Source organism: Podarcis cretensis (genome assembly GCF_951804945.1).
Source record: "Podarcis cretensis genome assembly, chromosome: 2".
Lineage (NCBI taxonomy): Eukaryota > Metazoa > Chordata > Lepidosauria > Squamata > Lacertidae > Podarcis > Podarcis cretensis.
Window position 1 is genome coordinate 86,646,165 of NC_137171.1, and position 24,079 is coordinate 86,670,243.

The 24,079-nt window shown below is 42.4% G+C and overlaps 1 protein-coding gene across 6 annotated transcripts in view; it reads left to right on the plus strand.

The window, feature by feature from the left end:
• CHCHD6 (coiled-coil-helix-coiled-coil-helix domain containing 6) overlaps positions 1–24,079 on the plus strand; it is a 200,248-nt gene that overhangs the window by 51,942 nt on the left and 124,227 nt on the right. For 2 of the 6 annotated variants that reach the window (XM_079964596.1, XM_079964598.1), the window contains exons 5-6: positions 19,606–19,626; positions 23,901–23,984. The exons of 2 other annotated variants lie outside the window; for them this stretch is intronic. In XM_079964596.1, coding sequence (XP_079820722.1) covers positions 19,606–19,626; positions 23,901–23,984 — 105 coding nt within the window. The remainder of the gene's footprint in view (positions 1–19,605; positions 19,627–23,900; positions 23,985–24,079) is intronic. 2 more of the 6 variants (XM_079964597.1, XM_079964599.1) reach the window with 1 other exon arrangement.

Sequence of the window (24,079 nt, forward strand, 5' to 3'; positions counted from 1 at the left end):
TTAAAAAAGCAGCAAAACATCTGACAATAAGGACTGCCCAAGTTCTTTGGCCAAGGTAAGGGCATGCAAGACCTCTGGGTTTCTGATAAGACTCTTTGTATGCTTTTGTTAAAGTGTACTGTGGTCTTCCATTAGTAACATCTATTTGTGGGGGAAGTTCAGGGATCTTTTTATCTTGGTGGTTTGCTGCAATTTGTGTTTGTGCATGTGCAAGGATTCCTGGGTGATATCATCAAATGCATTTGTTGGTTCCCAGACAAAAGGGTATGGATAATTAATTTTAAGTATTTAAGTTATATACTACTCTTCCTTTAATTAGTCAGATCTGCAAAATCACTTCAAAGATTAGAAATTATAATATCTCTTAATTTCATCCATTCACATATGCATGAATGAATGAATTTATTAATACGGTCACAGACCAGCATCACACACACAATATCACAGATCATAAAAATATCAGAAATACATGGGACAATATGAATATAACAAGGCTCTAAATATAAAAATTAAAATTAATTGTTAGCGTGTCCCCAATAATTAACATTTAGGGGTTTGAACATTATGGGATACCACTTGCTTCCTGCGGTTGATTGCAGACGCACAGAATTTAGCTACATTTAATGTAGTCTTGGGATTCTTGTCCTCTAACAGTAGTTTTAAACTATGGTATTCCAATTCTTTCCTGGACTTTTGCAAAACAGGTGTAATAAAAGTCAAACGTATATCCTCATAAAGACGACAACGTAATAGTACATGTGAGGCAGTTTCAACTTCCAACGAACCACAAGGACAGACCCATACTGTGTAAGGTTTGCCCTCAAATCTGCCCTGAAGTAAGGCAGAAGGAAGAACGTTAAATCTGGCAAGGGTAAAAGACCGTCTGTATTTGGGTACCTGAAGACCTGACAGATAGTTAGCTGGAGAGAAACCTCTTCCATAGTCCCTTATTGCCGAATGTTTGATCATTTCGCTCATGTGGCATTGTAATTCTACGTCCAGGATACGCTGGCGAATTGTAGTCCTAGCTTTCTCAAAGCCTGTTGCTATCAAAGTCTGCTGTGGGATCCCCAAGCCTTTAAGCTTTTCCAGCAGTGTAGCTTTCCATCTGGATTGGTAGGTGTCTAATAAGGTTAAAGGTGCCAGCCCAACCGGGAAGAAAATAAGCTTTAGCCAATAATGGATCTTCAATATCCACATCCGAGTACTGATAGGAATTTGCCCAACCTCCAACCGGACCGCTATGTTGGATACGCAAGAGGGGATCCCCAGCAGGCTGCGGAAAAATTTAGTTTGGAATACCTCTAAAAGAGTAAGGTCTTTAAAGCTGCAGATCTGGGAACCATATAACAATTGTGATAGTATTTTGGCAGCAAAAACCTGGGAGGCTGCCGGTATGTATTGGCCCCCTTTCCCATAAAAGAATCTTATTAACGCTTTGGTAGATCTTTCTGCATTTGCAATAGAATTATTAATCTGAAAACGCCAGGAGCCCCTTTCCTGGAAGGTTACACCCAGGTATTTGAAGGTTGCTACCTGTTCTATTGAGCGATTGTCTATTCTCCATTTGTGCCTCCTCCTATTTTTAGAGAACACCATGACTTTAGATTTGTTATAGTTAATTGTTAGTTGTTCAATGCTACAGTATTTGGTAAAAGATCTTAAAAGTTTTCTTAATCCAACACAAGAAAAAGAAATTAAAACTGTGTCATCCGCATACAAAAGGACCGGGAGGGGCGTAATTCACATATGCATATAATGACAGATACAATAAATATCCACTGATATTTTCTGTAGCATCATATAAAGGCAGAGAATGGAGATAGAATTCTGAGCAGTTATCATAGCATTCTCATGGGGATTTTTTGCAGTTGCAGGAGCTATATCTAGAACCTTTAAAAAAAAATCTAGAGAACCTTTAAGCTACCTTTAGTAAGCCCTTCAGAAATAAAAGTTCCATTACACTGAAGAAAGAGACTTGCTAAAAGGACAACAAACCAGTTTGGAGCAGACCTAGCAATTCCTAATTTTCTAGGTTCAAGACTAGCTTTGCTGCAATGGGAAAGGCTCTTGCTAATAATCATTGCTTGGGTTTGTTTCCTTTCTTTTGTGCCAGCATGAAAAGGGCATTGCAGAAGCAAGTAATATTTTGCAATTTAAGTTTCACTTTTGAAGGCTTTCTATTGGTGCTAATGTTGATTTAATAAGGTTCCCTCACTTTCTTTTTCCTTTCTCCTTCTGCCACCCCCACCTCTTAATTTGAAATGTCTAATTTTGTGCTTCACAGTTCTGAACACACAAAATTAGTGAGGGAAAGAAGAACAAGATGGGAAGGGAGAGAGCTTAGAGCTGTGCCAGAAGTTCCCTGGGGAGATTGATTCAAAAGAACGTATTGGGGCAGAAGGCCGATACAGCCACAGATCAGGGCAACATGAGGTGGTTGGTAAAGATAAGGCAAAGCTTTAATATCTCAAGGCAAAGAGTTAAGTTGTTTATGTGGGGAGGACGTTCCAGCACTAGCAGAAAATAATGGAAAATAAAGAGTGTTAATTCTTTAAGTGGGTCTGCTTTTGATCATGTATATTTAGAGAGTGAAGAAGGTGAGCCTTCAAAGCCTTTTAATTTTAAGGTAGTTTTGATATGTCAGGCATTCTCTCATGAGAGTCTCGGAGGAGCTGTGTAGGAAAATATGGCTCTTTATTAATTAGCAAACTGTGAATGTTAGTCTTCAAAAGCAGTCTTTCATGCTCCACATTTATTGTGTACAACCACACAGGTCCCGTCCCCCACCTTCACCTCCTTATATCTATTATCTTTGTTGTTCTGATGCAGACTTCGTACCCCCACCCATGAAAGGACCACTATCCAGTACAGGGAAGGACTGTGGCTCAGTCAGATCTCTAGATGGGGCACGGAGCCCTGGAAAACTACTGCTAGTCTGTGTTAGCAACGGTGGGTCAGATAGGCAGTGGTCTGTCTCCATATAAGGCAGATTCCCATGTTCTTGTTTCCAGTTTAGCAGCATGTGTGCATGCATGCATGCATGCTTTCATACATTCCAGTCTAGCTGTATGTTTGCTCCTATAGGGAAGAGGAATTAAAGAACCTCTTAATGAGGGTGAAAGAGGAGAGCGCAAAATATGTTCTGAAGCTCAACATCAATGAAACTAAAATCATGGCCATTGGTCCCATCACCTCCTAGCAAACAGAAGGGAAAGAAATGGAAGCAGCGACACATTTTATCTTCTTAGAGGGCTCCATGATCACGGCAGATGGTGACAGCAGTCACGAAATTAAAAGACACCTGCTTCTTGGGAGAAAAGCAATGACAAACCTAGACAGCATCTCAAAAAGCAGAGACATTACCTTGTCAACAAAGATCCGTATAGTTAAAGCTGTGGTTTTCCCAGTAGTGATTTATGGAAGTGAGAGCTGGACCACAGAGAAAGCTGATCGCCGGAGAATTGATTCTTTTGAATTGTGGTTCTGGAGGAGACTCTGGAGAGTCCCATTGACTGCAAAAAGATCAAACCTATCCATTCTGAAGGAAATCAGAGCCCTAAGTGCTCACTGGAAGGACAGATCCTGAAGCTGAGGCTCCAATACTTTGGCCACCTCATGAGAGGAGAAGACTCCCTGGAAAAGACCCTGATGTTGGGTAAGATTGAGGGCACAAGAGAAGGGGACGACAGAGGATGAGATGGTTGGACAGTGTTCTCGAAGCTACCAACATGAATTTGACGAAACTCTGGGAGGCAGTGGAAGACAGGAGTGCCTGGTGTGCTCTGGTCCATGGGGTCACGAAGAGTCGGACACGACTAAATGACTAAACAACAATAATGCTCCTATAGAGTTAGCAGTATTAGCTCTGCGAACTTCATTCTCTCGCTGTCTCTGACCACACTTGTTCTACTAGCTGTTTCAATTTAACAAACTTTTAACACGCTTTAGAAGACTTCTGTACTATTCTTATGCAGAGAAAGGTTAAGTGGAGAGAAGCAAATGTGTTGATGTGTACGTCTGCTCATAGGAACATTGCCAAAAGAGGGCCCACTCCATCTCCATCTCCATGTCTGCTTATGATCATCTCTGTCTGCCAGTCATGGCTGCTGTAGCCCTACTCTTCTCTGCATGAAGCTTGCACAATGATAATGTAAATTACCCTGACTCGTTGTCTTGAATATTGTTTCTGTTTGTTTGTTTTCGTATGCAGGAACTAAACAAAAAAGCTTTAAAAAAAGGAAAGAGCGCCTGCTCATTCTTGTATTTTGTCTCTCTTGAAAGTGGGAAACACTTTACTAATCATTGTGAGGGAAGTAGGAAATGTACATAAAGAAGGTGTGAACAGAAATGAGGCACACCTCCATAAATAACCTCTAAATTGCTCTTTTTGGTGAGAATACACACTACCCTAGTAAAATTCAGATGAACAAACTGTTCAGAGATAAGGGTAGTACTGGGGGTTTTTTTAAAGGGAGTTTTAAATCCAGCATTTCTTGCCCTTCCTCAGGGTGCTACCATACCAAACAAAGTGTGGAATTGCTGTGGTTCAGTCATTCACTCTTTGTGAGGCACCCACTTGGCATTATTATCAGAACATTGTTTTCATGCCCTGCCTTCCGTCTTTTCTCAGCCCACAGCAAGTATTGCCTTTTTCCAGCACAGTAGTCTCAGGCATAGATGCCCTTAGTGCTACTATTTAATCCTTTTAAAAGGGTGTGACATAGGCAGGCAACGTATCGGGCGGATGAGTGTATTGTAGCTTGGTCCAAATTTGCTATAATGGTTTCAGTAGGCACCGTTTTATTTCCCCCTTTAATTAGAACTTTAGAACCACATCATTCTTTTAACCTAAGTTGTATTTAAGTAATATTTTTTAGCATCTTGAAAATATTACAGCCAGGAAAGCATTTCATCACTAAATAAAAAATTGATCTTAAAAATTAAACAGAATAAGAAGTGAGTAGTAAGGCCTAAAGAAGAGGAATGGTGCTCAGTGTAAAGCTTATCTTGAATGTGTGTGCTGAGCTGAGTTGGATCTTTCCAGCTAATGTCACACCAACTGATGGGATGAACATACAGAAAAAGGGCACTATCCCTGTTTGTGTGCAAAGACAATTACAATTCTACTTGCAAACATACAGCAGAAGAGCAATGATTAATAGTTCTAGGGGCTACCTGTCCAGAAGCTAGGTTAGTAGAATCTTTTCATTCTTTTCCATTAGAAAGGTCAGTGTGATCTCTTGGCGAACTAAACATACCACAAAAGCTCGCAAACTGAGGTTGTCCGTGTATTTCAAAGCCTTGCTTAAACTAAACTTTTAACAGTTTGTGGTTAGATGATACAGCATGTACCCAAACTGTATGGGCTGTATGGCTCAGTGACCAAGGGCAGGCTGCCTTCCGCTTTTGAGAGCAGAACTGTGGTCTTTCATCAGTTGAAAGTTGAGTTGAAACAAGTTTTCCAGCGAGTGTGAGTTCCACAGGGCTTTTAGCGAAGATTTCTGATGTGGTAATGGTTGTTTTGATGTGGGCACCTGTTCATAACAAACGGAAATACATCTTCCTACTTACTTTGAACAGGCCACACAACATTTATCATATGGCAACAATTCAGTCACTAATGACCTGAGGCTAAGCTAACTAATTAGTCTTTCATGTATTTTCTCATGATGCTGTCATTTTGAGACAAATGTAATGTCACACTCAGGGTGACTGAAACAAGGTTTGTGGAGTTATTGTGACCAGTGTACTATTGTCATTTGTATCTATGAGGAAGTCTTTCTCTTGCCCCCAATAATAAGTATTGTACACTGACCACTGAACAACTTAGTGCATTTTCTGAGACGTTATAGCTTTATTTTGATGTCTTTGTTATTCTCTTAATTCTTGTAATACTTCAGTCCTTTAAAGTTCTTTTGCTTATAACATCATCTCAGCTCATGATTTTTTAAAACTTCCTTCCACTGAATCTGTTGATGTCTAGGCCTACTCTCTGCAGGTTCTGTTGTTGTCCTCGCTCTTTTCAGGAAAAGTTGGGCACCTTTCATAGAGGAGCCCCTCTTTTGAATTGTTTATTTAGTAGATGAGTGTAATTTATGAAATGGTTGAAGCCAAAAATAAGAGAGACTGCTTTGCTAATGTTGTTGCACATCTTGTGCTACCTCAGGGTCCGTCCGTCCGTCCGTCCCCCACTTTAATTCACTCCCAAATTCCATCAAATGTTTTGTTTCTTTTGATGCCTTTTTAAACCTTAGACTTAGATAATAATAATTTTAATTTTATTATTTGTACCCAGCCCATCTGACTGGGTTGCCCTCAGAGCTGGACCTCAGTGTCCGGGCTGAACGATGGGGGTGGAGACGCTCCTTCAGGTATACTGGGTTGAGGCTATTTAGGGCTTTAAAGGTCAGCACCAACAGTTCCTGGATGATCACATAGGAACTTAATTCAGATTTAGGCATTAGGCTTGCCATATTTCAGCTGTTCCCCTGAATGCATGTAGGCCAAAAAGTGTGGAGGAGGTACCTTCTTACATTGAGAGGAAAGGTCTGAAGGGGAATTCTAAGTGTGCTCAACCGAACACACTTAGAATCCTCCCCCCCTATGGTCAAGAATGCTGCCTTATATCAGAGTTAGCAGGTTATGCCGATCACGGCATAAGGGCTTCCTTGTACCTCTTACAAACAGGAACCCAAAGGAACACGTATGTAGGCAGGATCCTTGTACTTGTCCCTTCGGTAAACGTCTTTCAACAATACATCAATTGGAACGTACCTGCAGTGGCTGTTATTGACTGTGTGAGAGTTGCAAGGAACAAAAGCAGCTCATGGGAAGAGAACTGTGTCTGTGTGTAGTGAGTGTATACCTATGAGCCCCAGCTGTAATTAGAGGGAAATTATGTAGCTATGTTATAAATAGTGCCCACTATAATAAATGTAGGGGTTTAATTTGAGCTTTCATGCCATGTTTAGATCTGGATATATTCACTGAAAAAGAAAAGCTGCAATCAAGAGTCCTTCCTTTATCAGATTTTAAAAGAAATACCCTATTTATGTTTTCAAATCATTTTTTTCATCCCAGTTGTGTTTATCATTGACCCATGTTAAGGATCTGTATATATATTTTACTCTTTAGTGTTTTTCCATGGACTTGTGGAGTTAACCCACTGAGTGAAGCTAACTACTGTAGTAACTTTTCTTCTTAACCAAGCTAAGAATTGGATGGGGTGAGGTTTTGTTTTTTGTTCTTTTTTGCAGCTGCTGCTGCTGTTTAATTATGTGTTGCCATAGTTGACGGTGATCTTGGAACAGTTCTGCTTTGCAGTCATCCCAAACCACTTTCCTCAGACCCTAATCTGTGCTACTGTGTACAGGAGAAATTGTACATCTCCCAGCAAACATAAATTGGCATCGAATTCTTGTAGCTGTTAAAAATGTTAAGCACTCGCATAACATGGAAAACTGCTGTTTGCAAATTGTGCTATCAAATGGAAATCAAAATTTTGCTGGCAGTGACATAGATTTGCAAGTTTCACTTGATACAAGCATGCCCTGGAGAACACATTGTAAAAATAAGATTGTGGCTCTACAGCTGCCTGCAATCCGCTCCTTGCTGAATCTACACTCATTGTGACTTCATTAGGATACATTTAGCTTCATTAAAAGATGTTTCCTTGCAGCATTTCCTTATGATCAGAGGTTAGCGGGGAGTTGATAATGCACTCAGCCAAGAACTAAGGCACTGGCTGTCTGAAAATGCACAGTTGGAAGCAAGACTGCAGGTGAAAGAATCCAAGTCCCTAGTGAACAGTCCCTGTAAGAACCACACTGTCTTGGTAGCAAAAAGGTAAAGGTAAAGGTACCCCTCCCCGTACGGGCCAGTCTTGACAGACTCTGGGGTTGTGCGCCCATCTCACTTAAGAGGCCAGGGGCCAGCGCTGTCCGGAGACACTTCCGGGTCACGTGGCCAGCGTGACATCGCTGCTCTGGCCAGAGCCAGAGCCAGAGCCAGAGCCGCACACGGAAACGCCGTTTACCTTCCCGCTGGTAAGCGGTCCCTATTTATCTACTTGCACCCGGAGGTGCTTTCGAACTGCTAGGTTGGCAGGCGCTGGGACCGAGCAGCGGGAGCGCACCCCGCCGCAGGGATTCGAACCGCCGACCTTTCTATCGGCAAGTCCTAGGCGCTGAGGCTTTAACCCACAGCGCCACCTGCGTCCCATGTGTTGGTAGCAAACACTAAGGATTATTTTGAAATGCTAAAAGTCAGGACTGGGGAGCAAATGTAGAAATAAAGGTTGCCAAATTTCATGTTGGGCTCAGGTAGACCATACAAGAAGTAAATGGCATTAGCAGTGAAGTGACAGACTTTCCCTGAAGTGTTCACGGTGTGGCTGAGTAGATTTGAAGCTCTGCAGTGAAAAGAAATGTAATGTGTAGTCTTCAGGCTGTTAGTATTTGAAGAGTGGCATATTTATTATATTACAGAAATGCGTGTGGCTGGAAATAATGTTACCTGTGGGTAGAGTGGATTGTGTAGGACCCCAGTGGCCAGTTTTCTGTCTGGCTCTTCTTGCATTCTTTGTTTATTTGAACAAGTGCACAGTAACAGAACCACAAACACTTGGTCTTAAGAGGGCAGAAAAGGAGCAGCCCCTTCACTGATGCATTTTGAGTGATATTATTATTATTATTATTATTATTATTATTATTATTATTAAATGAAGTATTAAAGGGCTCAAAAGTTATTTGAACATTCAGAGAAGATAATGCACATTAGAAACAGGAAAAGAGGAGCAAATAGAGCTGCAGTCTAGGCCATGTGAAGCAACACTTTCACCAGTTTTAAGCAAGGTAAATGTCAACGCAGTTGTACCTTCTGCATTTTAATCTGTCCTAGAGATCTCCTCGGGACTTCGTTCTCATGTAATTGTAAACATGTGTCTTGCCCCTGTTATCAAAGGGACCCATTTTGAACCTAGAAATGCCAGTACTGACTTGCTTCCTTGGGAGAATTAGCAAGAACCAACAACGGTTAATGTAAATGAATATATAGCGTTTGTTTACACAACATGGTGTGTACACTGAGTAAAATGGCTTTGCCGCTTGAAGCCACAGTACAGAAATATAAAATAAGAAAATGGTTAGTAGCCACAATTTACACAGGCTACCCAAACTCAGGAGTGGTTTTAGATGGAGTGGGAACCAGGGAACCAGCAGGGTTGTCACACCAGCCTAAACCCATCAGGGGCAAAAGCAGTAATGCAAATTACCTGAGGTCGAAAGAAAGTGAGATTAGAGAAATCGGAAACTAAAAGTAGGAGTGTGAAGCAAGATACTAATAATTATCTGTCCAAGGAAGTTGGAGCAAGAGAAGCACTTTCCTGAGTGACCTGTGATGGCACGATCATTAGTGAGCTTGGAGTTCCTGGCAGCTTTTCAGTGAGTGAGTGGTGGGTCCCTTACAGTTTGCAGATACAGCTATCTACCTCTGCTTACTCAAAAGGTACCTGACAGGATCAGGGCAGGGCAGTATGAATGATAAGGTGGCTTTTGAACCAAAGCACAGTGCTCATCCTGGGTTCCTTAGAACCCTTCTACTAGAGTCCCAAAATAGAAAAGGCTTTCCTTATGGGTTAACACAGGCTTTCTGCAAGGTTCCTGACAAATCCTGAAGAGAATAACAACCACTGCTGAGAGAAGGGTTGCTGCTGCAGGCATCCACCGAGTTAGAGTAGGCTTGAAGTAAAGAGAGGTATAGCACAGCCTTCTAGAGAATTTGAAAATGCTCAACAGTTTGGGTATTAACACAATGTCCAGTTACAGGAAAGATACTTCCTGAAGAGTGGTATGCTATACAAGGATTATGGGTCTAGATGAAAAGGGTCACTGAACGCTAAGTAATTCAGATACTGAATTGTTACCAGACATTAATAGAAGTCTTTCGTTACAGAGTGGCAGGGAGGTCACAGGGGGTCTCTGGCTAATCAAAACTCAGTTGTCCATTGTGAGGAGGTTTCCAAGGAAATGCAAATGTAGACTTAATCCAATTACTGGTGGAGGATGTTTGCCAGCGGAAGCCCTTGATGGTTAATAGGAGTGTATTCTTTCACAGGACACTGCAAAGGTTCTGGGGACTAATTAGGTTGGCACTTATATTCTGTCCCATACCATAACTGCTTCTACCATAGAGTATTCTGCTTAAACCAGTGTTGCTTTCTCTGTTACATTGTAATTGAATCACACTTTTGCTCAAAGTGCAGCTAAACAGACACATAGTTTCAGGGCACGTGCAGAGTTGCAGCTGAATCAGGCTTCTCAGGAACATGTAAGCGCAGTACAGGTATGTATGCAGTAATAGTATTGTAACAGAGCGTAACAGTCAGGGCAGGGCTGAGGTGTCAAAAGCCACAGTGAGCAGCAAAAAATGATGTGGAGGTCATGGAGGGAGAAAGTAGACACTCTCTGAAGGCCAGCTGGAAAGGATTGGCAGACTAGAAGTGCCAATAACCGAATTTCAGAATTCTGACTTCTAGACAATAATGTTTGTGTCTATATCCATGCAGTTAAAGACATGCAGAAAACCGGGAGTAACACAATAGGATTCCTTGAGGCAATAGGCAATAGAGCTCTGATTTGTGTGTGTGGTGGTGGTGATTGTTTAAAGGACAGGTTTCAGCCTGCAGTGTGACCTTGCAGCAGGAGAGGAGATAACTACAACTCCAGAGAACAAGAAGTAATGCAGAGCCATGATCTCTGAAGATTTCATAGGATTTCCTTACCCAGGCACTGCAGATAATAAAACCATATTGCCCTTTATTAAACTGTAGCCCCAAAGCTGAGTGCGTTCTCTTCAGACCCCAAGAGTGCTTGTGAGAAGCCTCATAAATGAAGAGAAATTAGATTTCTAATCTTATGATAGCTAGTTTGGCAGAAACAGAGGATTTGTTGTAGTGGATTATACCACCGGGCTTCCTTCTCTAGAGTCTTGGGCTTGGGAATTGCTAGTACCTGAAGTATGAGAACAGGAAAACAGCAATTACGTATATAATGTTGCATTGGAAGGAGGGGGTGTCAGAGAGAGAGAGGGAGAGAGATTGAGATTCATTCTTCCTATTGTGCCAGTATAGTCATAATATACCATTTTAACAGTGTTTGCACCATTAATATAATAACTAGAGGAGAGGCCTTAGCTCTACAATAGAGTGCAAGGAGAAGGTCCCAGATTTAGTCCCCAGCATCTTCATCTAGGGCTGGGAAAGACCCTTGCCTGAATCCTGGAGAGCTACTGCCAGTTAGTGTAGGCAAGTTAGAGTTGGATGGTATAAAGCAGCTTTCTATTTTACTAATTATTATGCTGTACCTAGACCCAATGTTTTAAGAAGGGCAAGAGTAATTTGTGCTTCCATGTAGGAGAGTTCTATCATGTTACAGAGAACCAGGCAGAGGGCCTTCTCGGTAGTGGCACCTGCCCTGTGGAACGTTCTCCCACCAGATATCAAAGAGAAAAACAACTACCAGACTTTTAGAAGACATCTGAAGGCAGCCCTGCTTAGGGAAGCTTTTAATGTTTAACAGACTATTGTATTTTAGTATTTTGTTGGAAGCAGCTCGGAGTGGCTGGGGAAACCCAGCCAGATGGGCAGGGTATACATAATTTATTATTATTATTATTATTATTATTATTATTATTATTATTATTAATCAGTTAATTATTTGGTGTAGTTCTAACCACTGTGCTTTTTCAGACAGCAAGTGGAGACTTGTACCCACACACCCGGGAGAAATAGGAGCAGAACCCATCTCTCTGACATGCTAACTTTCTTTGTGCAAGTATAATGTTTTCAGGTGAACCAGGCAAGTTCAAGTAGGTTGTTGTGCCTCTGTGGGCATATGGCAAAGAAACTTACTCATTCCATTTGGAAATGAACAATGATCCTACAAGGCAACTCACTGTTTTACGCTGTTTTCACAAATCAGCTTTTATCTAGCTACTTTATTTTTATCTTGAGTTTTAAACTACTTGAGACGGGATATATTTAACTTTAAAATTAATTTGAGCTAAGTTAAAGGACTGCTAACTTTTAACTTCAACTAGTTGGAAGTTTTCACCAACTTTGCCCATGACTGCTAATAGTAATGATTAATATTAACAATAACAAGGTGATCCCTGTTCAAAAGATCTCATCGCCAGGAAGAAAAACAAAACAAAAAACAAAGAATAAGCCTCATGCTCATTTGTTCACTTTTCTCTTCCACTTATTGTAGGGAGATATTTAATTATTGAATGGAGAAATCCTATGGAGATTTTTCCTGATTGAGCAAGTGATTTATCTCTCATGGTCAGGGAAATCCAGCAATTAATCATGGGTATCTCCTGGTTTGGCCATACAGTTTGGAAGGCTGGGAGAGGACTGTGTATATGAACTTGGGCTTCCATGCTCAATTCATAGGTACAATCTGGGGCACGTTGCTGTGTGGGGTGGGAATATATGTTTTCAGAGGGCCTTTGTTTTAAAGTGGAAGGCAACCCCATGGGTCTGTAGAACTAACTGTAATAGGAACAGTATATATAGTAAAAGTACAAGATTCTGGAATGAGGGTGACTTTCCTGAATTTTTCAGTGTAGCAGCTGTTGGCATTTGAAGGCCTTAGGCAATATTCTGCATTGCTTGGTCTCTCTCTCTCTCTCTCTGTCTCTCTCTCTCTCTCTCTCTCTCTCTCTCTCTCTCTCTATTTTAAGGCCTTTAGTATTTCTCTTGTTGACAGGTGTTTGTTTTCAAGAGTTGGAAGAAGGGAAAGGGAGACCCCTTTAATGGGGGTTAAATGTTTAAAGAAAACCATGAGGGTCTGTTTTATTCTGGTATTTTGTAAGGCATTTCAGTCAGTCTTCATTCACCACAAAAGTAACAGTATCAGCTCTGGGCAAAGCAAGCCTATTTGCAGGCACTACAGAAGTATTAGGAGTGTTGTTGCCCTTGAATCACAAAGGAGAACAGATCTTTACTGCAGCTTTTCATCTACAGTGTTTATAAAAATGTATACATTGGGGATACATTGGAATGGGCAATTTTCACCAGAGCTGTTCTCCAAAATTGATCCTACTGCTGTCGGCTCCTTCTCTCCCTGCTTCTTCCTCTTGTCAGCTGAAGTGGCTGCATCTCTGCCTCCTGTTACATTCAATACTGATGCTGGCTTCAGTCTCCCATTACAGAAAAAGTGTTTGACAGTGAAGGGGAAAAGGAAAGAGACCTAGAAAATAAGGACCTAGTTGCAGCTTTGAAGTTCTCTAATACATATCACCATAGAAACACCTTGGGCTATGTAAATTTTTCATGAAGAAAAGAAAACACCCCAATCTTCCCTTATCTAGGAAATGAGGTCTGGTGTGACACAGATACTTCTGAAGCTTTTGTTTAGAAGTTTTGGGAGCTACTCAGAGATACTGTGAACTTCCCCTCCATTCTTCTAATTTTGTACTGTGTCAGCCTTCAGTGTGTTGTCTTCTGCTGACCCTTTCTCTGTGTGGAAGAGAGCACCGCCCTGTGTCCCATGGAGCTGTGGTCTGTATGTTTCCTTGGCTGTGGGATTAGCCCCTTTACGGTAAGGTTCTCCAGCACACAAGCCTGGCTGGAACAAGAAGCAGAAGTTGCTGTCTGAATAAAGGTAATCATATCGCACATTTCAGGTCCCCTACCAGCTGCTGCCATCAAGCTGAAATGGGGGTGAGAGAAGCACTAATCGATCACCCCCCCTGCTCACCCTGGGGGTACTGCTTCTCAGTAAGGGTTAGGAGCACTTTTATCACTTCTGCCAAAGGGATTAGTGTATAGTATAGATCAGGTCACTGGTGTGTGCTGTGAAGAGGAAAATGTTGTAGATGGTTTCAAAAGTCCTGCATGGCTAAACTAGCTTAAATTTTATTTGTGAAAATGAAGTTCTCCCTTCTTACGAGCCCCAGCCAGCATGACCAACTCCTGTTCAACCTGAAGGCAGGCATGCTAACATTTTATGCTGGTGATACTGGATCAGACAGATTCTGTGCAATATTTGATCATCCCATCTCTGATACATTGCAACTGAACTTGGGACAGTTAAGCAAAATGTATTACGATTATTGAACAGCTTCCATATTGGGAGGAATGGAGATACTATTGCTTGGGATAACAATGCCAACCTAATGCAAAAATGTCAGTTTACCAATAGAATTTTGTTAAACATCTATTCTGCCTTTTCACATGTGACTTCATGCATCACATTTTTTAATGTGGGAACCTACAGATCTGACAAATAAAGAAGAAAAATGTCTAGGTGCTAGAAAGATGGCTTATGCCAGACCCAGCACAGTTTTGGCAGAAATTCTTCCTTTGGGACACCCCTCTAGCAGCAATTGTCTAATACAAGTTACTTTATAGTGACTCCAAAATGCACCTAGAGTTGTTGTTGTTTCTTCTTGTTCTCCTCCTGCTGCTGTCACTTCTTTTCTTATGTCTATCAATGGTGACATCTCCTTTTTTTGGTCGGTAAACTGAAGATACTTTTAAGTGTACCTCTGAAAAAGTGGGAAGAGTAACTGTGATAAATGTGCTTGCAAAACTCATATATTATACCGGTATGCTTGACAGGAATGTGTGATTGGCTGCAGCTCCATTTAATACACAGTGGCAAACTTGAGTTTACCTCTGCATAATGCTGAAAATAACTCTTAGGCTCAGGATGAGGAAGCTGCCATGTGCACACATTTCTGACCGCATCCCACAAGTGTTAAGAGTTTGCTTCAAGTGGACATTGAAGTATAAGGCATTTATTCCATTATTTTATCCTTTGGGAAATGATTGTTAACTATAAGGAGACACAGGAAGCTACCTTATATAGAGTTGGACCACTGGTCAATCTAGCTCAATATTGTCTGCACTGACTGGCAGTGACCTTCCAGGATGTCAGGCAGGAGTCTCTCCTAGCCCTATTTGGAGATGCTGGTGATTGAACCTGAGTAGTTTGGCATACCAAACATGTGCTCTACCAGTGAGTTACAGCCCTTTAAAATCATTTTTAAAGTCACACCCAACTTTAAAAAATATTATGGTATTAGTGACCTTTGCAGCCAAAATCAAGCTGTTCTTGGGTTGCTGTCCCCCCCCCCCTCCACAGACTATACAGGAATAAGTCTCCCTTAGTATGGTTTGCTTTAATGTCTCCCTACAATGCTTGTTGAAAAGTTGATTTTGTACTATTTGCTTTAGCTTTGTTTGGCCAGGAGTTATTATATGGCTCAAGTACTGGCAGAGTTGAAAGCCATGCCTGTTTGGGCAGAGAATAAAAAAAGAAAATGGTGTTTTACTCTTAGCCAAGTAACTTAAGCTTGAAAACCAACACTTGCTTCTCTGAATGTGTTATCAGTCAATATTAGTTAATGCAGCTTGGACATTGTGCCTTCTGAATGATAATGGCAATGAAACCCCTCTGTAATGTTCGCCTCCTTATATTGTCCTTTAATCAGTATCCTTTGGCTTTTTCTAGCAATATATTGTGTTCTTTTACACCTAATCTCTTTAATAAGGTTCTTCCATTTTTATTGCCCTCTAATTTTATTCTCTGTGGAAGGTGTGAACCTATAGCTTTAGAAAATGAGGACTTGCCGATTGAAAGGTCGGCGGTTCGAATCCCTGCGGCGGGGTGCGCTCCCGCTGCTCGGTCCCAGCGCCTGCCAACCTAGCAGTTCGAAAGCACCTCCGGGTGCAAGTAGATAAATAGGGACCGCTTACCAGCGGGAAGGTAAACGGCGTTTCCGTGTGCGGCTCTGGCTCGCCAGATGCAGCTTTGTCACGCTGGCCACGTGACCCAGAAGTGTCTCCGGACAGCGCTGGCCCCTGGCCTCTTAAGTGAGATGGGCGCACAACCCCAGAGTCTGTCAAGACTGGCCCGTACGGGCAGGGGTACCTTTACCTTTACCTTTAATAACTATAACAAATGAAGAATCATGAACTGTTTCGTTTTATGAATAATCTAGAGAGATCCCATTCTTCTTCTTTTTTAAAAAAGAGTTCAAATGTCCCATTTTCTGAGCCAGCTATGAGCACTGTGATTTAAAGAATCAGTATTTACACAAAACAAATTTGTGTGGATGGAAGAATGGGTGGTGTAGTTCAAGCAGAATAACAGCTGTACAGTGATACCTCAGATTAAGTACTTAATTCGTTCCAGAGGTCCGTTCTTAACTTGAAACTGTTCTTAACCTGAAGCACCACTTTAGCTAACGGGGCCTCCTGCTGCCACCGCGCCGCCGGAGCACGATTTCTGTTCTTATCCTGAAGCAAAGTTCTTAACCTGAAGCACTATTTCTGGGTTAGCGGAGTCTGTAACATGAAGCGTATGTAACCTGAAGCGTATGTAACTCGAGGTACCACTGTATGTGGCAGGCTAAGGGTGAATATAGTTACCACTTCCCAAGTAGTAACTTACTATTCTCCAATGGTTTGACTTCACCCCCAAAGGCACACTCCATTGTCCCTGAGACAGACAGATGCCAGCCAACTGCTACTACACAGTAAGCCATTTTAATATAACACCCTTTCCCAATGTTGTGGAGAGTATTACCACTCCCCTGGATTTCTGAACAGCTGCAGGAAAGTCTGGTAGAATTTCCCTCATTGTTCGGTAGAACCAGCTTGCCGAAAGGCCAATATATGAACACTGTAGTAGATTACCATTTGGTAAAGTGTTGCCTATAGTCATCCTAGCCTGAGATCGATGATGCACTGGAGAGAGAGCATTTCCTTTGTAAATATGCCATCCATCGCCTGTCATGCTGACATCTGACTGTGTACACACACACACACACACACACACACACACACACTGTGGCTGTGAATAAATATAGTGCATTTAAGGTATACATAGTGTATGTCTGGTTCAAACAATGCTTTCTCTCTCTACCTGTATTTGCAGTCTACTGCAGAGAGAAAGCATTGCTTGAACCAGACTGTTGTCATGATCAGGTTATTGATTGCCAGCGAACATGCTGCATGTGTGGTGTGCTGTTGGGGGCTATGACAATCTTATCCTTGTTCTCCTAGAGGAGGGAGGAAATTGGCTCACCTGCCTGACCTGTAGACATTTAATTCCATCCAGGGCAGTGGCAAGAGGGGGGCAGGAGGTTAGGCAGGCAATGTGCAGCCAATTTCACATAATCCTTCCACCTCCTTGGGTAACTTATCTGTGCTGTTTAAAATGACAGCAACTCATATAAATGGGGAGCTGTTTTCTGTCTCTCTGTCAGCTTCAGCTCTGAACTGTGGCCAACAAGAACATTCGTCCCACCTCACCGGACCCCCTTCAGATAAATAATCACGATAATAAAGGCCAGACCTCAGAAGAAGTTACCACTTAAAGAATAGGCTGCCAAGCCAGTGTAGCCCCAAGAAGTATGGGAGACTCAGCGGCCCTTGACAACAAATGAGTGCGCTGGCTTCCTCATAAACACCTCAGTCTGAAGCCAGGAAGTTTATGGGTATGAGAGATGTTTATTGTCTTGTACTTACTCTGCTGCTGCTGGGTTATTGCTTAAGTCAAAATAATAATAATAAAAAGTGTGTGTGTGTGTGTGTTGCAGTTTATTTTTGTGAGCAGACTGAGCTCCCTGCAGTCTGTGTGGCTTCACTGTGAAGTCCTTAAATAATCTGCTTGCTAAGAAAAGGGAGAGAGGAAAACAGCTTGGCATTGGTCTGGCTGTATAATGTACGTCTAGCTAGAACAAGGATACCCTATTAAGTAAAAAAAACCTCCAGCACAGCTCCAGAAGGAATCATACTAGTGAAACAACTGGGTCTTCACCTTGAAGCTACTTCACACACACACACACACACACACACACACACACACACACACACTCCTCCTTGACTAGCTGTGTGGAGAAAGGCTGCTGTGAACTGTGGGGAGCTGGCTGCCATTTCCATGATCACATTTGCTGGAAACCGTGTGCTTGGTTTACACCAACCTTACACTGTGTGCTGGTGTAATTGCACAGTCTTGGGGAAGAGTTTGCTAGTGTGAACTGGCCTTTTAGGGAGAAGGGGTTTTTTTGCAGAGAATGAATGGGCAGACATGTCCCATTTTCAGCAAAAGGCTGTGGTAGAGAAGTAGGAAAGCAGCTGCTTACGAGGACAAAGCAAGGACTGATGGCTTCAATTTGCAGCTATACATATTTATACAGTAGTGTAATACATGTCTGCTCAGAAGCAAGCACCATTGGGTTCAATGGGACTTTCTTCCAGGTAAGTGTGCATAGGATTGTACCCTTAGATGGATTATCCAGAAATGTTGTTCTGCCTGCAGAAGTTAGTTGAGCAGGGTAGTCAAAAGAGGCTATGGACTCTTCTTCCTAGTAGACAATCACTTCTTTCTGAGGAGGCTTACAAGCCCAGGGTATCCTGGAATTGCAAGTAGTTGGAGTGGACAATTTCAGGGTTCCTTCCAGCTTTAGGTTTGTCCTTTTACCTTCCTCCTCTTCCACCTTGCCCTCCTCATATATTCCAATTATCATTGTAAGCCAACCTTGGGCAGGGGAAAAACAAGTTGTCTTGGGGAAATTGGAAGCATCACGCCTTCTGGCCAGTGGTGTAGCATGGGTTGCCGGCACCCAGGGTAAGGCAAGTATTGCATCCCCTTACTGGTGCCTCCATGCGGCACTGCTACCGGACAGAGCTGCAGAGCAGCAGCAGGACATGTGTGCATGCCTCCTCAGGCTGGGGCACTGCCACCCCCCTAAGACTTGCTGTCTGGCCAGAGGACGCCACGCAGCCAAGGGATGCAAGGGACTCGACTCTCCCAGCTCCTCGGTATGCTGCTCAGGTGAGGATGGGATGGGAAGTGCCTCTGGTCAGGGCGGCAGCTGCAGAGACGTGCCCCTAATTTTTTTTTGCACCCAGGGAAATCACCCTGGTACTCTCTCCCCCCTGCCCCCCATGCTGTGCCTGTTTTCTTTTAGTATAAAAAAATTCCTTCCAGTAGCACCTTAAAGACCAACTAAGTTAGTACTTGGTATGAGCTTTCGTGTGCATGCACACTTCTTCAGATATCTGAAGAAGTGTGCATGCACACGAAAGCTCATACCAAGTACTAACTTAGTTGGTCTTTAAGGTGCTACTGGAAGGAATTTTTTTATTTTGTTTTGACTATGGCAGACCAACACGGCTACCTATCTGCAACTGGAACTTCTTTTAGTATACATATCATGACCCCCAGTTTCAGATGCCATTCTTGGTCTCTGTAAGAGTGTGCAGTGCCTTGTATGACTCCAAGGTCCTTTGCTTAGACATCCAAGGACCTTTGCTTAGAGTGTGCTCTACAGGGATATGAAGAATCATTCCTTGAGATTGCATTCCCACCCACCCATCTCAGTCGTATTTTTTTGGCATTCACTTACAGGACAGTAGCAACAGGGAGACTTGACGTCATTGTTTAAAATGCTTGTCATTTTTAAAATACACTTTCCTCTCGTGTGGGGGGTCCTATTAAGAGCTTTACTGTATAGCAATAGGTGTTCTCCATAAATCACTGACTTGTTCTCTCTTCCATTTCTCTCTTCCTTCACTCTGTCGCTCAGCCTGTGGATTTGGATGCCTGGGTAAGCTCCTGTTCTCCCCTGCATGCATATAATCCTCCCCTTTGAATTAGCTGCGAGATAAAGTAAAGAAATAACAGAGTATCACGTCGTTACTACACATATACAATTGTCATTGCTGATGCAGGGCTTTATTTTTTGTCATTACAATTTAAAAAGATGTTAAGCCAGAAAATCACATTTTATTCATAAAATATTTTCTGTAGGTTTTGAGGGGTATAGTGATATTTGCAGCTGCTGGTACCAAACTTGATAGGATGGGTTGACCAGCCAAACCTTCAAGTAACTGAATGGATGGAATATAAAGTTGTCTTGGTGGCTGGTTGTTCAGAACTCATTTGGTGCTCCCTTACCCTGTAGTAAAATCTTCCTTTTTCTTCTTTCTTTCAAAATGGTTTGGAGACCTAAATGAATTATGCTGATGGGAAATAGTGAAGACAAATAACTTTAGAAAGACTTGGCAGGCCTAAGAAGCCTGGTGTAATAAGTGAGAAGTCTATCAAATACTTCTGAAGGGCAGAAAGCAAACTACCGTATCTTTTGCCCTATAGGACACACTTTTTCCCCTCCAAAAATGAAGGGGAAATGTGTGTGCGTCTTATGGGGCGAATGCAGGCAAATGCCCCGTGTCTGGGGAGGGGAAAATATTTTTTTTCTTTATTCCCCCCCCCCCCCCCTCAAATTAGGTGCGTCCTATGGGGCGGTGCGTCCTATGGGGCGAAAAATACGGTAATGGAGTGTAATCCTTATTTGTAGTCCTCTGCCTTCTTTCAGCCTTGTGTGCCAAGAACCATATTCACTTTGTGTACCTTGCAAGTTTGGAATTTATTTAGCATCCTTTTTAAAAGACAAATTTCTAGCTCTCCTGATGCAGAGGAGAGTCTGGTAACCCAGCAGACTGGTCTACAGACTAGGTCTAGGTTTGTACTGCTAGCTAGTCATTATTTTCTAAATGGGCCAGACGTAGCACAATATACTACTGACAAGCATTATTGCCAAGGGAAGATTTAAGAAATAGAAGAACAGACGGAACTAATCAAATGGGTGCTTAGTGTTGTGAATACTCAGTAGTGATGAAAAGATATTCTGTACATGCTCAGTATAAAAATAAATAATTAAATCAAGACTATCGTTTCATTATAATTTAATTGATTTACCCTGTGAGCAAATCCCATTCTATAATATACTGGTGGCTTGGTCTTTGATCATCCCGCAAGCTCTGTTGGCTTGGATCTTAAGATAACTTAACAGCAGAAATGTTTTCCATCACCTCTTCCCTCCTGCAGCTACTTGTGTCCCCCCTTCAAAAAAACAAAACAAAACAAACAAACAAACAAAAAACCCCTCTCTGGAGGGTTCAGAGCCTGTTCCTGAAGAATATGGGATGGAGTGTAGGAGGGTGCTGGGATAAGGGGAAATTACCCCAAATCAGAATTGAGTCCTAGAGGTAGATAACTTAAGGAAATTCACAGAAGTTTCCAATCCGCTCCTTGCTCTTACACACATACCCACAGCCTACCCCATATTGTCCAGGACCTAAGGCCAGCCCGAGGCATTTTGGCTCCTGAGGCGAACCACAAAATGGTGCCCTCCTCCCTGTCAGAGAAGAAGGGGTATGTGAAGATCTACATCAGGAACGAGGGATCTGCCACCCCCATACATCCAGCTGCCTGAAGCAATCACCTCACCTTGCCTCATGGGTGAGCCGGCCCTGTTAGGGGCAGGATTCAACTCTTTTTGGAAAGGGTGAGGAGTACACAGGAAGCTGTAGAAGGAGACTGGAAACTTTCTAATTAGAATTGGTATGTAACATTTCCCTATCACATTCTCATTTTTTTCTGCTGGTATAAGCATTTTACTTGCAGTGTCTGAAACTTTGTTGGCTACCTGTGGTGTCCATACTCTCTGAAATTGTAATTTTCACAGAAGCCAGCTTGCTTTGGGACATCACAGGGCTTCTGACTTCAGGTGGGGAATAAGTAGCAGGATAAAGTGAGCTCTTAATAAATACCCTGTATTCATACGAAATGTCCCTGATTGCCTAACCCAGTTTTGTAATGTTTGATATGGTGATATTTCAAATGACACCCTCTCTGGGTTTACCAATACATATTTCAAGCATAACAACAATGCGTATTTCAGTTCGCAGTAATAACAGCTGGAGGTGAAGTTAAAAACCAAAAGCATCTTTTTAAGCTGAGCAGAATGTTTTGAGGTTCATTTTCCTTTCTGCCTTAGCTCTCCCATGAGTATCATTTTGAAATGAACATGTTATTGAGAACAAGTCTTAAAGTTGCAAGAACTTTTCCCTCCCTGCCTCCCTCTACCACCTCTAATCTATAATGGAAGTCATACTATTGGGCTAGTGGGAAGGCTGAGCAGCAATATTCCGGCATTGCTTTGTCAATACTCCAACCATTTCAGGTTCTCTGTTTTAGATCTTCATCGGTCAGGAATGGAAGCTTTGCTTACGATGTTAGTCTCTTGTTGCTTCATTAAATCCTGAGGAAAAGCTGTGATTAGTATGTATTAAAATTAAGGATATTCATCTTTCATAGCAACTCTTTCTCACACCAAAGGAAGGCATGTGAGGATGTACTTCTGTCTCTCCCATAGTAGCTGGAAGAATCAAAGAATGTTGCTCAGGATGGGAATCAGAAGCAGAAAGCTTCTGCTTTCCCTGTTTGCTACGGCCTGGGGGTGTTCCTTTTAATTATCCTGATCTGGGAGGAAGTAGGAAGTAGAAAGAAGAAGAATTTGCCAGCCTAATTTTAATTGGTTTTGAAAAGCCTCATTGGACATCTTAGTCAAACAAACATGGTCTAAAGTAGGGGTAGACAACCTCCTTACTATTGCCTCAGGGGATATCTGCCAGGGGCAGCATGACAGTGGGACCAGGGTCAGAAGTGGGCAAAGACAGAGCCAAAGACAGATGGGTTACCCCACTTTCTATCTCTCCAGTGTTCCTTTTCTGCCATCCCTTATTACTCATTTCTGCTACCACCTTTCCCTTTGTTTTGCCCTCCTTTCCACTCACATTAAATTGGGCCAGGGGCTCCATGTGACTCACCTGTGCTCTAAAGCTATACATGTGCCTGGTGCTTTATTTGAATTAACTGCTAGCTGTATCCTTGATGGCATCATGTGTGCATGGCAAATGAAGTGAGGTTGCTAGGTTTGGGTGTTGTTAAGAACAGGATTTACTTACCTGTGAAGCATCCTCCTCTTAGCATGTTCAACATCCTCTCTGTTTATAGGGATTTGGCTAGGCAAGATTGTTGACTGGTCAAATGCCAACTCTCTGACCCCATGGTTTGTCTTCCACCAGAGAAAAATGGAGAAGGAAAAGACTGACAACTTGCATTTTCAGATTTCTATTATTCTCTGTTATTTCTTTTTCTTGGGATGGCAGCTGGCCATAAAATGACAGCTCTGAGCCCACAGGGAACACTTCTGACTGGGCTGCTTAATCAGAGCCAGTTCTGGAGAGGGGGAGGGATGGCAATTCATTTTATGTTACATCTGTCATAGCGCCCTCCCTTATCGTTGGCCTACATGCTTTAGGCAATGATTCATGTGTCCTGTTGTGACAGTGCAATCTGAGTTCTGGGGTCCTTATCACTATTCTCAGTTTCGCTCTGAACCTCCTGATTATTATGCAGCTAAGGAATGGTGAGGTGGTGAACAGGAGGAAAGCCTAAAAGGTGCCCTGTGAAGTTCAAAGTGATACCTGGCACCTGCAGGATTCTTAGTTGGAAGGTGATGGGTGCATCTTTGGTTCCTGACAATGATTTGGGAGCCCCCAGTGATCTAGTGTTTGAAGCTAAGTGGGTCCTGATTTCTTTCTTAAAACGTAGAAAGCATTCAGACATGGAAGCCTCCAACCTGCAGTCTGAGATGGTACATACCCTGTACTAGTTCAAGACTCTAACACTTCATTGTGCTGCATACCTCGCTCTAGCAGTTCTACTTGCTGTAGGCATGGTAGAGACATCTGGTCACTCCAAGTCGAAGCACCTCAAGAGTATTTATCTTGGCAACCTTTTCATTATGAGGCACAGAAAATGAAAGCATTAAATAGTATGTCAAGCTGAAATAATTCATTCTGAGAGAAACAACATTTGCCTTGCAAGCATTCTGGTGTAGTGTGGCATATTGGAATTGCTTTCAATCTATACCCTATCCCAAGCCTTCTCCCAACCATGGTTATCTCCTTCCTTCCTTCCTTCCTTCCTTCTTTCTCTTTTGTGAACACCTTGTTTTGTATTTCCTTGCAGTCCCAGGAACTGCAGTGGAAGGATGAAGAACTGAAGAGGAGAGGCACCTTCTACAAGGAGCAGTTGGCCCATATTGAGAAGAAGGTGAGGCAGCGTTGTCTTTTATTTGCAGTGGCTGAATGCTAACAAGATCAGACATCTATCTGAGTGGATCAGCAGAGAAGAGAAATGAGAACCAT